This window comes from Poecilia reticulata, linkage group LG16 (assembly GCF_000633615.1).
Source record: "Poecilia reticulata strain Guanapo linkage group LG16, Guppy_female_1.0+MT, whole genome shotgun sequence".
Classification (NCBI taxonomy): Eukaryota; Metazoa; Chordata; class Actinopteri; order Cyprinodontiformes; family Poeciliidae; genus Poecilia; species Poecilia reticulata.
Genome location: NC_024346.1, coordinates 1246097 through 1260008, shown reverse-complemented (window position 1 = coordinate 1260008; position 13912 = coordinate 1246097). Strand labels below are relative to the sequence as shown.

The window sequence follows — 13912 nt, the reverse complement described above, 5'->3', positions numbered from 1 at the left end:
GTGGAACCACTGATGGTGATGGAACCACTGATGGTGGTTCCATCAGTGGTTCCCAAAGATTAAAGATTTTCTTCTGGGCCCCCCTAAGGATTTGGGTTTTCATTCTTTCTTAACCAGAATCATCAAAACTACAAGAAATAAAAACTTTACATATTTTACTCAAGGTGTAATAAATCTGGTGTCACACTGAGGACAAAAATAAAGAACTTTTTCATCATATTCTCATTTTCTGAGCTATGCATCCACCACATGTGACACTTTCTTTTTGGAAAGGTTTTTTGGCTCCAGTGGCCTTTATTTAAACATGACAGGAGAGGAGGAGGACATGAGGCCAAGGTCAGCAGGCCGGGATTCGAACCTGCGACAGCCACATCTGGGACCAAGGCCTCCCTATTTGGGTTGTGTTTAACCCCTGCACCACCGCAGAACCCCGACACATTTTTATAGCTAAACTCTTGAGATTTTCTGGAAGTAAAATCCTCTGTAAACAGTTTAAATCATCTAGATTTAATAGAATCTGAATGGTGCGTCCAGCTGCAGAATAAACCTGATGGTTAGAAACTTTCTGTTTTCCAGACTCTAACTTTCCTCTGGCTGCTGCTGTGACCTTTGGAGTCCTGCTGGTGGTCACCACCCTCATCCTCCTCATCTTCATCATTAAAAGGTACCGCAGCGGTGCTAATGTGCTAATAGAGTAGCTAACTTTGAAAATGTTTACCGCACTTAGCTTCCTATTTTTCCTGATAAATGTTTTAGCGCTAATTTACTTGGCTGTTTTGTAAACTTTTAGATGGTTGACATCTGTGTTGAGGACTGTTAAAGACTCTTTAAGTACATGTTTATATTCACGCTCTTATTTTGAAGTTTGTTTACTCTGCAGTCCTGTTTCCTCTCCTCGCTCTCTTTCTGTTTTTGCTTAAATAACTTTATTTAAAACAAGAAACATTCACGAACAAACTAAAATAGACAGAACAAGATAGAAATATAAATTCAATATCTAAAAGGGATTATAGAACATTTAAATAATAATATAAAATTAAAATTTTGCTCGAGGGTTGTAGTCTTTCAAGAGCAGATAGAATTTAAATTGAAGTTTTAGCATTAGCCATTAGCTTCGACTAAATACTGTCGGTGTAGCGCTTTCATGTGCTAATTATTAACTAATTATTATACTAATTATTAACTAAATTTAATACAAAGCTAGTATTTTAATCAGCAGTGTCTGGGTGTTTCCAGGACCTTCCCAAGACAAACAGGAAGCTGAGTAATTAAAACTTTACTCAGGAATCAGTTTGTGTTTATTAAACCTTCTCGCCCACATTCAGCCACCAAAGCGCATCACCACCTTCTGTGATGTCATCAAGGTGGAGTTAAAAACGGTTACCATCAAAACATCAATGAGGATTATTTTTTTATTTGATTAGTTCTTTCTGAGAGCTGTTGCATTGCAGCAAGAAGGTTCAGGGTTCGATTCCCGGCCCCGGTCTTTCTGCATGGAGTCTCCATGTTCTCCCTGTGCATGGTGGGTTTTCTCCAGGTACTCCGGTTTCCTCCCACAGTCCAACAACATGACTGTCAGGTTAATTGGCCTCTCCAAATTGCCCCTAGGTGTGAGTGTGTGTGTGCATGGTTGTGTGTCCTGTGTGTCTCTGTGTTGTCTGTGTGTCACCTGTCCAGGTGATCTGTCCAGGTGACCCCGCCTCTCGCCCGGAATGTTAGCTGGAGATAGGCACCAGCACCTCCTGACCCCCCTGAGGGACAATGTGTAAGAAAATGGATGGATGGATAGTTCTTTCTGTGTTTAAAACCTTTGTTTGTTACAGGAAGCGAACAGCAGCAGGCAGTTCAAACACCAGGAGAGCAGGAGCAGAGATGAAGGTGACTTCCTGTTTGTCATCGATTCTGTGGCGATGCTAGCATTTAATTTATTCATTTATTAACCTCTATTTATGAGGACAGGGGTCAGGAAGGGACGAGGAAGTAAAAGAAAGATCCAATCCAAGATGTTTCTATTTAATTATTAATTATTACATTATTAGATTTTTTTTATCTACAAATTGCCAATAGAAACATGGATTCCAAGGCAAGACAGTCTACAAAATCCACAACCTTCAGCTCTGACTGCTGTACTCTATTTTACAATTATAGTTGATTAAACCTTCTTTTAAAATTGGTGACTGTGTTAGCAGTAGCTAACTTTAACCTCATTACTGAGATACTTTTAGTGGTGAAGACGTGGACACCGTCAGCAGCTACTGCCAATAATTTCAAAAGCTGAATGAAGCTGCTATCAAACCTGTATACAGAGTCTGTAAAGCAGTGACTTTATTCACAATAAATTCAACTGTATGAAAACACTTTAGCCCGGCGCTGTTAGCATGAAGAAGCGCTAGCCGCGAGCTAGCTTGCTAGCATAGCTTGCTAGCATAAGTTTACTTACTTAGCGCACTGGTTTATATTGTGTTCATAGTTGGACAATTAAACCGATTAAGACTAATAATTAAATAACTTATGAGAACATGTGAACATGCCGCTAAATGTGTAAATGTCGGTGTTTTACTTACACTCAGCTGTAATTACCAGAAGCCATGTTGTAAATCAAGATATCGTCGTTTGTGCATCACAAATATAAACTCATGTTCTGAACATTAAAACTTTTTAAATATTAGAGCTGCATTTAACTGTTATTTTAGTAATAAATAAGTTTATCAATTATTCTGAAGATTAATTGATTTAAAAGATTTTTTTTAAATGGCACATTCTACATATTTTTTTAAATTTAACTACTTAAACCTTTTTTATACTATATTTAAAATACATTCAAAGATACAAATAAACAAATAGATTTCCTTTTTAAATAGGAAAACAAACATTTTCTTGCCTAATATGCAATAACCACATTCTTTTAGTGTGAGGCGAAAAGAAAGTTGATGATTTTTGGGTAAAAAATATTTAYAGACAAAAGTTTTTTTTCAGTCTTCATTGCAAAATGTATCTATTTTTTGGACAGTTTTGGCTTAATTAAATCTATGAATATGTTGTTTTTTCAGCAAATTGCCATTTTTGAGTGTGTAAAGGATTAATCAATTAAATTGATTAATAGTTTTAGACCTATTATATAAATCACAAGTCCACTATCAATGTCGTCTCAGGACAAATAAATCTGATTGAAATAATATATATAGAACCAGGTGTTCATGCATGTGGCGACAGTGGAAAGGAAAAACGTCCTTTGAACCAGAAGCAGGTTGAGTTTGAGGAGGCAGCTCCCATGTGTGACTGCAGGTTTGAAGACAAAACATCATAGAAATAGTTTGCTTTGCAAAAGTTAAAAAACTGAAGGTTAAAGATGATCAAGTCAGTTGACAATTTTGATACAATAAAGTAACAATCAGGCTGATAAACAGTAATAAGTTTGTTCCTGCAGCTGTAGCAGTCCGTTCCTCAGTGTTCACTGTCTTCTTCTCTCTGGGCCCCTCAGCCTGATCACATCTACAGCAGCGTCCTGCAGCCTCTTCAGCAGGAAACAGGAAGTCAGGAACAGGAAGTAGAGGATGAGGAGATCAGCTACGCTTCGGTCCAGTTCAAGCAAAGCAAACTGGCCAGGTAGGACATGCAGACTGACTGACTGACTGACTGACTGACTGACTGACTGACTGACTGACGAGCTGAGACACTTGTACATTTAGAACTTCTTATTTTTTTATTTATCTTGTACAGAAAAGCAGAAGAAGAACCGGATCCGACCATCTACTCTTCAGTAGCCACCAGAGGCTGAGGTCGCGACCTCCCATTTTAATGTGGCTGTGCTGAATCAACCAGCAACACCTTCTGGTTTCACCTCAGCACCAGAGAAGCAGCTTTCTGGAAGAGCTGTGCTGCAGATTAGCCTCACATGGATATTAATCCTCCGTCCTGCTGCAGCCGAAGCTCAAACTGTTTCTGTTTGAGAAACCGAGTCAGAACCGAAGGAATCACGATGTTCAAGCAGAGCAGAAATATTTAGCAGACAGCGTTAGAAACTGGATGGTGTATAAATGATGTCACCAAATGAAATTATGGTGCTGGCAAAACAAAAACAGCCTTTAAATGTGACCCAGTTCCTGTTGCTTAACTCTGTAAATATTTTCAAACACAAGATAAATTATGCTGTAACAAGAGACTGTATAGAATATGTAAATAGTACATAATGACATAATAATATAAAAAACAAAGTTTTGCAGTATATCTGCCCTAACCAGTATTTTTGTTGTTAAAAACTCAAAGCTACGGTGGCCTACGGGTTCAAACGAGTTGCAAATATATAAATGATGAAAACTCATTTATGTATTTGCACAAACACAAAAAAACAAAATGCTATGCAGCATTTTTCTACATGGAAACCACAGAAAATAGAACAAAAACACAAAAGCAACAAGCAGGATAAAACCTCCAGACCACTAGGGGGAGTCTGGAGTCGCTATATTAGCTACGTAAATATGCTGCTGTTCTGTAATGTAAAGTACAACCTGTTTTCTTTCTTCCACCTACTTTCTTCCGGTTCTCCCGTCTTTACTGAGGCTATGTTCTCACATGTTTTGGTGTTTGACTCCCCCTAGTGGTTTGGAGGATTTCCTTTTTGTTGAGCTTGTTTTGTAGAATTGTATACTTTTTGTTTAGTTTTGTTTTTGCTATTTTTGGCGTTTTTTCTTTATTTCTATTCCCCACAGCTGCAAAGTGTTTCTTTCTTTGGCTGCATTTTTCTGTTGCATTTGGTTTGTTTGTGTTTTGGAGTTTGCATTATTTTATCTTGTTTGTTTACAAGAGAGAACATCTGGATTTAGACTCTGGTTACTGATTGTGATGCATCTGAAAGCATTGTAATTTATTTAGGAGTATCAAAGTAAAGTGAACTGAATACAAACTCTTAATTTGTAAAGTAAAATTAAAAAACATTTAGCCTCACTCCACAGTTATGCTCTAGTTTGTGTTGGTCTGCCTCTTAAAATCCTAATAAGATAAAGATTTTATACATGAGACAAAATGTAATAATCCTTATTTAAAGCAGTTATAGATGTTATTTTATCCACTTGAGGCCACATGCTCATTTTAAGCAATTATAATTTGAAAGTTATTGCAAGAACAAAAATTCACAGACAGTTTTTTAGGCGTCGTTGACATGTTTTCTGAAAACTGGTCTGTAGATAAAAACACCCTTTACTTGTTGCTCCTGTTTTCACTGAAACTCTGCTGAAATGCAAAATCCTCAACAAACTGGACCGTTTCATAACTTCCTTCTCTTTTAGCATCACAGTGAAACTCTAAAATGTAAATATAGTGTTTGTGAAACCGAGTCATGTGTTTCAGAAGACGGCAGTTTCACAACTTTTATCTCCCGAGACGTGAAGAGGAGGAAGTTCTTTCACCATTCTGGTTTTTGGGAGAAGGAACCTGCTGCCGGTTCCTGCAGCTCTTTCTGCTCCTACAAATGACTGAAGGCTGCAGAACTGATGGTGAATAATCAGGAGGAAGCATCATAAAACTGGAGGAGGAGGGAGCTATTGAGTCATCACTCCTTTATAAAATAGGAAACGGATTCAAAGAAAAAGAGCAGAAGGAATACAAATTAAAAGATCTCAGTTGATTTTATGGTTGAGCTCAGTTTTTCTTATATTTTGCCTTAAATAATCAGAGTTTCTCTCTTTTTTTTAACCACTTCTGCAGATTTCTTGAGGTTAACATTTGGTTTAGAAGCTCATTTCTAACGCAAGAACACTAGTGGCCAAATGTCTAAACCATAACTTCCCAAAAAATCAGGTATATTTTGAGTGTTTACTGAATTTTTGAGATTAAACTTTTCAATTAAATTTGAGTTGTTTTAATATGTAGATTGGTGAATGCAGCATCTGCAGCTAGCTGCTTTCAGTTATTCATTTTATTGTTTATTAATTATAAGACTCTAACAAAATAATCTGATGTTGTAATAGAAGTTAGTTTTTATATATATTTGGTTTATTATCCATACATTATCTTTTGTTCAGTTTAAAATTATTTCATTTAATTTTCTTCACAATGATTTTATGTCTTCTCTACTTGAATTTAATGATTTCTGATGTTTCACATTTGAATTTATTTCAATAGAATTACATGTAATTTGCAAAGATTATTTGAGTCTTAAGTATATTTTTTAAGATGATACAAAATTATTTTATTTTATTTTATTTTATTTTATTTTATTTTATTTTATTTTATTTTATTTTATTTTATTTTATTTTATTTTATTTTATTTTATTTTATTTTATTTTATTTTATTTTATTTTATTTTATTTTATTTTATTTTATTTTATTTTGATAGCCGCCGGTGGAGAAGAACGCTCCTCTTCCGGTGTTAAAGTTCATCTTCCAGTTGAAAAAGATGGCGGCCCCCGACGAGTTGTTTTGCTGGGAAGGAGACTGGGGTTTGCCGTCTGTCAGCACCGACTGCCTGGTGGTTCTGGTGAGGGTTCGGTCGCTGGTAGTCGGTGTCGGTTCGTCGGCTGCCTGCCGGCGGTGTTTCTGTTACCGAAAGTCGGGTTAAGTCCTCCAGCCGAACCGCTGAATGAATAAATAATCCGGTTTAATATGACGGTCAAACTGGCTTATTTTAAATGTAATTTAATGGTTTATTTTAACAAATAAACACACGGAAGCTGATCAAACAGCCGCAGTAACTATTTTCTGTCTTCCAGTGGGAAATTAAGACCAGTTAACATTAAAATAACTCGATTAACTGCAGATCACGTGGTCTTTGGTACTTTTAAAAGTCTTAAAAATAACAACGTTAATATTAAAAAGCTTGGATTTCCTAAACCTGGAGCATTTTTTCCTCTTTTATCCGTTTTAGTCACTGGAACCAAAAGAAAATGAAAATCAACCTTGGAAGCCTGATGGTTGCATTTTTTCCTGCTGGGTTCGTTTGGTCGTAGCTTTGAAAACCGTAGAAAAAACAGCAGACATGCTTATTGTTTGTCATTTTATCCTAACTTACTGTATTTATCCTGAAGTAGCCCAGGCTGATTCATATCTTAATATCTTGAGCATCTGGATGCTCATGAATGTTGTGTAATTCCGCGCATTACCAGCAGGTGGCAGCAAACTGCTGGAAAGTGTTGGAAGTTTCAGTCTGAATATTTTCTCTTCCAGTTCAGCATAAATTAAAAGCATCTAGCAGTTGTAGAAAACTCCTGTTCAGCTCAGACGTCCAGTTCTGGATGTTCCTGTGTTTCAGCTTTTGACCAGAAAGTGTTTCTGCTGCAGGTTGAACTCCGACAGTGATTGGTTAGTGAATGAACTTCCCTGGAGTCTGATTGGTTCGTCTGCTTTAAGTAAACACTGCAGCTTTAAGAACCAGCAGAACTTTAAAAGCGTTTTCTTACACCAGACTGACGGATCAGATGATGACGACCACCCAGAATGCTTTGTGTCTGCAGAGCGATTAAACCTGATCCAAACATGTTATTGTTGGCTTCACATCAGTCAGCGGAGCAGCAGTGTATGCTGGGTAATGACGCGGGTGGGAAACCAGTTACTGAGTCACAGCTGGCTGTGGGTTCGCATGGAGGAGGCGGGGCTTCAGCCAGGCGCCCCCTGCCGGACTGACGCTGTGATGTCCCACCCTGTCTGAGCCCTTAAACGTTGCGTAATGAACGCATGCAGGCGAGTTTTACTGCAGGACCTTCTCAGCAGCAAACTGACTTTACCTCCTGCCTGGTGATGCTGAAGCAGTACCAGAACCCAGACCCAGAGGAGGAGCATATGCAGCTCCAGTTCCCTCACATCCAGCTGGTGGAATAAATGTCTTCACAGTTTTATGAGGAAATTCCTCCTCATTTTTCCTGGTTGTAAAACCGAGTGAGGCTCTCGACTAGCAGCCAATCGTTTTTACGCAGCTTTTACTTCCAGAAGCTCTGAGTCACGTTTTACTGTAAGTGTCTGTCTGAAAGCTGCTTTTGGCCCCGTCGGATCGACCTGCAGAGGAACCGAAAGGCGGCGGCGGCGTTGAACACAAACAGCCTGAATGAGAGAACTCATGTGAACAAAAAAAGTGATTTAATTAGCAGCAGATTCTGGGAACATTTTCCAGAGGCTGTCATCATGTCTCGGGCAGTTTAACAGAAACCCACACATCCCTGCATGAGGAGACGTTTGTTCCTGCCGTCTGCAGAGGTCGTTTATTCTGGTTCCTCCAGCAGCTTCAGCTTCTGCTGCAGCTTCAGTTAAACATAGTTTCATCATCCATCTGCGGCTCTTCAAATGATTTTCTTAGAAATATTAAATATCAACTTTTTTTATGTCAATTTTCACAAATTTAACAAATATTGATGAGTTTTATGACTTTAACTCTAAAGAGTAACTAAACCCCAAATATTCTTATTTTTGCAGATAAACTGACTTCAGGGTTTCATTTTTGTTTACATGAAAATTTTGACAATTTTGTTTAAATGCTAGTCACTTAAAAAAAAAATGGTACTAGAGTTTTTTGTTAGTCACGTTTTTGAAAAAAAAAGAAAAGTTGCTAGATTTTTCCAGTCACTGTTTTGAAGTCACTAGATTTGATAGTTGCTTTTTGAAAATAAACATAAAGATTGTTAACTGGAGCAGGAGGTTGAACTGCTGGAGTGAAGATGTTTCTCTGATTCCTCAGGCGTACGCTCAGTTCGCTGGCGCTCCGCTGAAGCTTAGGAAGATCTGCAACCCCTGGCGGAGTCCCGGCGGTGAGTCGGATCATTGCAGCTCCGCTTCACTCCGACGGGAAAAATCATCCACAACTTCTCACGCTTTACTGCTTCCCATGGTTTCACCAGGTTCTCTTCCTGCTCTGAGGACCAATCAGAACGAGACTCTGTCCCGCCCCTCTGACATCATCATCCACCTCAGGAAACAGGTGAACGTCTAACCAGTCAGAGAAAATAACTTTGATTTATTGTTTTTTAATAAGTAGTTCAGGTAAATTTCACCTGGATTTACGGTTGTTGACACGACTTTTGCAAAAATGAAATTTTTTAAGATTTAAAACAGAGACCAGATAGATGCCTTTAATGTGAAACTTTGTGGACTGAACAGGAAATCCAACCAGTCGCTCATTTGCATCTTTTATTTTTAATTATAATTTGCAGAGATTTTAGAAAAGGAGCAAAATAATCTCACTGCAATAACACAAAACCTTACCAAGCATTTTGTCTACTTCCTAGTGCAAATATTTGAAAAAAATACAAAACAAGTAACATTTCAGCAAGATGAAGGAGCTTGTTTTGTGTCAGTAATCCTTTAATAAAAAAGTCTTCCTCCACTGACAGTTTTTCACTTCTAACAGGCTTTAAGTGGAAATCTGCCAGTGAAACTGGTGCTTTTTATCTGCAGTAACACTTGGAGTTACGTCATCTACCGTTATCAGCCAAACCTCTGGCTTCAGCTGGGATCAGCAGCAGCTGGAAGACATTACCCAGCATGCTCTGGGGTGCGCTCGCTGTGGTAGGTTGTCTAGAAACCGCAGGAGCTGCAGGAGGAACAAACTGCGGTTTTCACGCTCGGCTGCAGCTTTTAAACCCCGTCAGTCACGTTTCTGCTGCTTGTTTGTCTCCGTCATCATGGTTTCCAACCACAGCTCCTGACTTCTTCTTCATCCCAACGCTGATCTTTGGTGGTTCTTTCTCCTTGTCAGGTTCTTTTCACCTTGGTTTCAGAATAACTTCATATCCTCAAGGTAGTGAAGGAACCTGAAATGTGTCCAACTAGACCTATAAACTCTACAACACCCAATAAAACACACATGCAGAGCTTCAGAATGGACCAGAACCAGAACTGAGTGAAGCTGCAGCCATCACAGCTGAACTTCTCCAGAACTTTCTACTTCAGCCTGTCTCCTTTAGTTTACATGAGAATCAGAAAAAATAGCTTTTTAATCTAAATGGGTTTTATTTATTCTGGGAACATAAAGACTGAGAAGAAGAAGAATAAGGGTCAGACCGGTTTTTTTAAACCGGTCTGAGGTTATATCTGTAAATACACCTCAACGTGAATCCAACTAGTAGCAAACGAATCAAATTGTGAATAAATTAACAGAAGTAAAAGGGGTGAACGCGTATTGATCTGTAGTATCGAGTTGAACCAAAAGGTGGCGGTGTATCTTTTACCCACTTTACCGTCCTCATATACACGAAGAAGTGGACAAGCACTTTTTATTAGTTTTCAGTTAATAACGTCCACCAAATACATGGAAGAAATTCCTGTAAAGTTTTTATCATAGAGTATTTGGCATTCCACCAACCAGTCTTTAGTAGACGATGTTTTGAGAGTGAAATATCCGTTAGACTGCGTTAGCATTTCATGCTAGTTGTTCCGCTAGCAGCTTAGCTTAGCAGCGGACTGCTAGTGTATTTCGGGCTGACTGCTATATTTTATGTTCATATGTAATAATAATAAACTTTGTTGAAGACTGTGTAGGTTATACTGCATTAACTGTTTTTTAAAAACAATTTATAGAGTTTCCTCTGGTAGTTATTTTGTGACCGTTTTTGTTTACCCTGACAAAGAAAACGGAGGAAATCCAAGATGGAGTATGTAAGGCCGAAGTGTTTATAAGTTAGTTAGGTTCTTGGTTTGGACGATATTTGTCGGTAATCATGGCTTAACGTGAAAAATAATAAGTGTCTTTTTGTTTTGTGTAAAAAGGGTTTGATGATTTGTACATTTAAATGAGTTAAAATGCTTTTTATTAAGCGGCTAGTTTGCAATGTTGTAGCGTTGCTTTGCAGTTAGAGGCTATTCTAAAATAAATCAGGACAAACTTTATTAAAAAAGTGGAAGTTTACAGCTCAGACATTTCAGATTATAGCATAAGCAAATTAGCATCTGCAGTGTCTGAAAACCCTCCTGGTTTGTGTTTCCTCAGAAATTCAACGCAGACTTCGACCTGTCGGCTAAAGAAGGTGCTGACAGCCTGGCCTTCATCTCTCTGCTGGAGGAGAAGCTCATGCCGGCGCTGGTAAGACGGATCGTTTCCCCCTGAACCCCTGCATCCCGTCCTGAACCTGCTCACCAGCCTGCGGGTCGGACTTCCTCCTGCAGATCTACACCTTCTGGGTGGAGCCGAAGAACTTCGTGGAGGTGACCCGACGCTGGTACGCCGAGCACATGATGTTCCCACTGAACTTCTTCCTGCCTGGCCGGATGCAGAGCCGGCAGCTGGAGAAGCTGCGGCTGCTGAGGGGAGACGAGCACCTGGAGGCTGGGGAGGAGCTGGAGAAGGAGGTGAGACCAAGTTGGAGCTTCCCAGCAGCTTAAAGGACCGGTATCATGTAAAATCCACTTTTCTGGATCGGTTCTTTACTGCCTCTTTGAGAAATCCTTTATTCTCTATGGCAATCATTCATTCAGCTGTGCAAAATGCCTGGGTGACGTAGCCCCGCCTTCGAAGATGAAGCTCCTTCAGACTAGCCCGCAGCAATCAGCAACCAGCTGCTGAGCTCATTATAGGAGCTGCTCCAGGGCAACTCTGGTAAAAACGCTAAAGGGTTAATAGAGGAGCCATGTTGGGATGACTTCCTGGAGGCGGAGCTTCAGAAAGAGCAGGAGTTCTTAAAGAAACAGAGGCCCAATTTCAAGACGTTAAATCTGGAAGTAACATTTCTTTCAAGTCATATTTTATATATATAAAATTTTTATACCAACTGAAGGCAACACAGTTACCTGACTGTGCTGTAAAACTGCACTATGTGCCACATAAAACACATGATGCTGCCCCTTTAACTGATCTTATGGAGTCTAGGTTCTGTAGCTGCAAAACAAGCCCACATCATCACCCCTCCTCCACCATGTTGGATAGCTGGCTGCTCTCTGCTTCTTTCCCTGCTGAATAAATCCTGAGGAAGCAGCAGCTTCTGTTTGAAGCTGATGTAAAAATGAGCAGAAAGATGAATGAGTGAATAAATCCTGATATTCATCCAACGTTGATCTAAATGAAGTGGTCGGGATTTAATCTTTTTCCCATCTGGACACAGAGATCGCTTCCATGTGGTCGGAACAAATCCAGAGCGGTAGGAAAACTGCTGCTCAGGACTAAGGTCAGAGGTCGCTTTATGTTCAGGGGAGCAGGAAAACAAAGTTTCAGGCTGTCAACATCTGGTTCTTTCCTCTAAACATCCAGATGTTCTCCTTACAACTGAAACGATCAATCAGATTGATTATTGTAACTAATTTAGAAATCAGTTCATTAACTAGACTCAGAAATGTCTTTTTCTAAAAATAACCCAGTCAAAGCAGTAAATTAAGCCAAAACTGTTCAGAAAATATAAACATTTTGCACTTAAGATAAAAGAAAAAGTATTTTTGCGTAAATCTGTTTAACCCAGAACTCATCTAGTGGCAGATTTATTTTCACCAGCTTCAGATTCTGTAAATAAAATTTATTAATTACCTTTTAATCCAATTATTAATCAGTATAAAAAAGTAATAATCAGCAGATCAGTCCTTCACTGTGCTGATGTCCAGTCAGCTGAAGGTTTCCTGAATGAATGATGTTGATGCGTTTTAGGTAATAAAATGTTGATTTTCTTAAAAAGGAAATTATTTAATCTTTTAATGTATTTCTGATTCTGTGTAAAATAAGTTTGTTGTTAAATGAAAAATCTGCAGAAGGATAATTTTTTTAATCCGATTAATCTGGTTTATTTTATTATAATCTCAGCTTCTTCCTCTCTGTCTTTATGTGAATCCTCTGAGGTCAAAGGTCGGTCTAGTTTCTCTCAGAGGTTTTCTTCCTGCTTCTCAGAGCTCCGGTTTTATTCTTTCTGAACTGTTCCCTACAAACGGCTCTGTTCCGGTTCTGGTGATGTCGCTTGTATTTCCTGCTGCCAGAGGCATTTTGGACCTGTTTTATCAGAACCGAGGTGTTCAAGGATCATGTTTATTTACCCTCTGAGTCGCGGTTTGGACCTGTGTCTTCCAGCTGTACCGGGACGCTGCAGAGTGCATGAACCTCCTGTCGCAGAGACTCGGCTCACACAAGTTCTTCTTCGGAGACTCGTAAGTTCTCAAGTTCTGCAGATTTTCCATCTCCGACCTCAGAGTGAAATTTAAAACGATTATTGAAGTGAATTATTCCAGACGTGCAGCGCCCACGCTGCCTGGAAATGGTTTCTACTGAGATTTATTGTATAATACGTGTCATGAAGTCCATGTTTTGAGAGTGAAATAACCGCTTTGTTGTGTCAGCGTTTTGATGCTAACATGCCAGTTACCCCACTAGCTTAGCAGCTAACAGCTAGCTGCTAACTGCTGGTGTATTTTGGGTTGTTTCTGCAATGTTTTAATAGGTAATAATAATAAACTTTGCCTTTGGTAAGTCGTACCGGATTAATGGTTTTTGTAAACTGTCTTAGAATTACCTCTGGTTGTTCTGTGACTTTTTTGGTTACAACAAGAAAGTCCTAAAACAGAAGAAGCAAAAAAATCCAAGATGGCCGAATGTATCGGCGAAGAGCTAAGTGATTGTCACAATCTGAAATACTTACAGGAAGGGTATTTTTATTAGTTTTCTTGTTGTATATCATTGAAATAGTAAAAATAGTGTATTAATTGAATATAATTACAAGAAATAAAAAAAACGATTTAATCGCATTTGGCAACACTTCTCACTTTGACCACTTTAGAACGTGATTCACATAAACACCAATACGGTAACATTTATTTGATCTAAACCAGTGGTAAGAGCCTGGGTTCGATGCACTGAATGTTCAGATTTCTAATTCTTTAACTAATAAATTGACAATTATTCAAAGTCTCGATGAGTCGGTCTGAGGGGTGTAAAGTCGTGATGACGCCCCGCTTTGCCATCACTTCCTCCAGAGGATCACGTTACATTGCTGAGCCAATCAGAGGATCACGTTACATTGCT

General features: G+C 38.9%; 2 protein-coding genes across 2 annotated transcripts in view; both read left to right on the top strand.

Annotated features, from left to right (window-relative positions):
• LOC103477534 (uncharacterized) overlaps window positions 1-4644 on the top strand; it is a 15043-nt gene extending 10399 nt beyond the window's left edge. Inside the window, exons 5-8 of the mRNA XM_008430693.2 lie at window positions 577-664; window positions 1824-1878; window positions 3482-3606; window positions 3721-4644. Coding sequence (XP_008428915.2) covers window positions 577-664; window positions 1824-1878; window positions 3482-3606; window positions 3721-3778 — 326 coding nt within the window. The 3' untranslated portion in view covers window positions 3779-4644. The remainder of the gene's footprint in view (window positions 1-576; window positions 665-1823; window positions 1879-3481; window positions 3607-3720) is intronic.
• A 1720-nt stretch (window positions 4645-6364) lies between these two features.
• LOC103477526 (metaxin-1-like) overlaps window positions 6365-13912 on the top strand; it is a 10333-nt gene continuing 2785 nt past the window's right edge. The window contains exons 1-6 of the mRNA XM_008430686.2: window positions 6365-6475; window positions 8663-8732; window positions 8823-8902; window positions 10910-11002; window positions 11086-11268; window positions 12965-13041. Coding sequence (XP_008428908.1) covers window positions 6395-6475; window positions 8663-8732; window positions 8823-8902; window positions 10910-11002; window positions 11086-11268; window positions 12965-13041 — 584 coding nt within the window. The 5' untranslated portion in view covers window positions 6365-6394. The remainder of the gene's footprint in view (window positions 6476-8662; window positions 8733-8822; window positions 8903-10909; window positions 11003-11085; window positions 11269-12964; window positions 13042-13912) is intronic.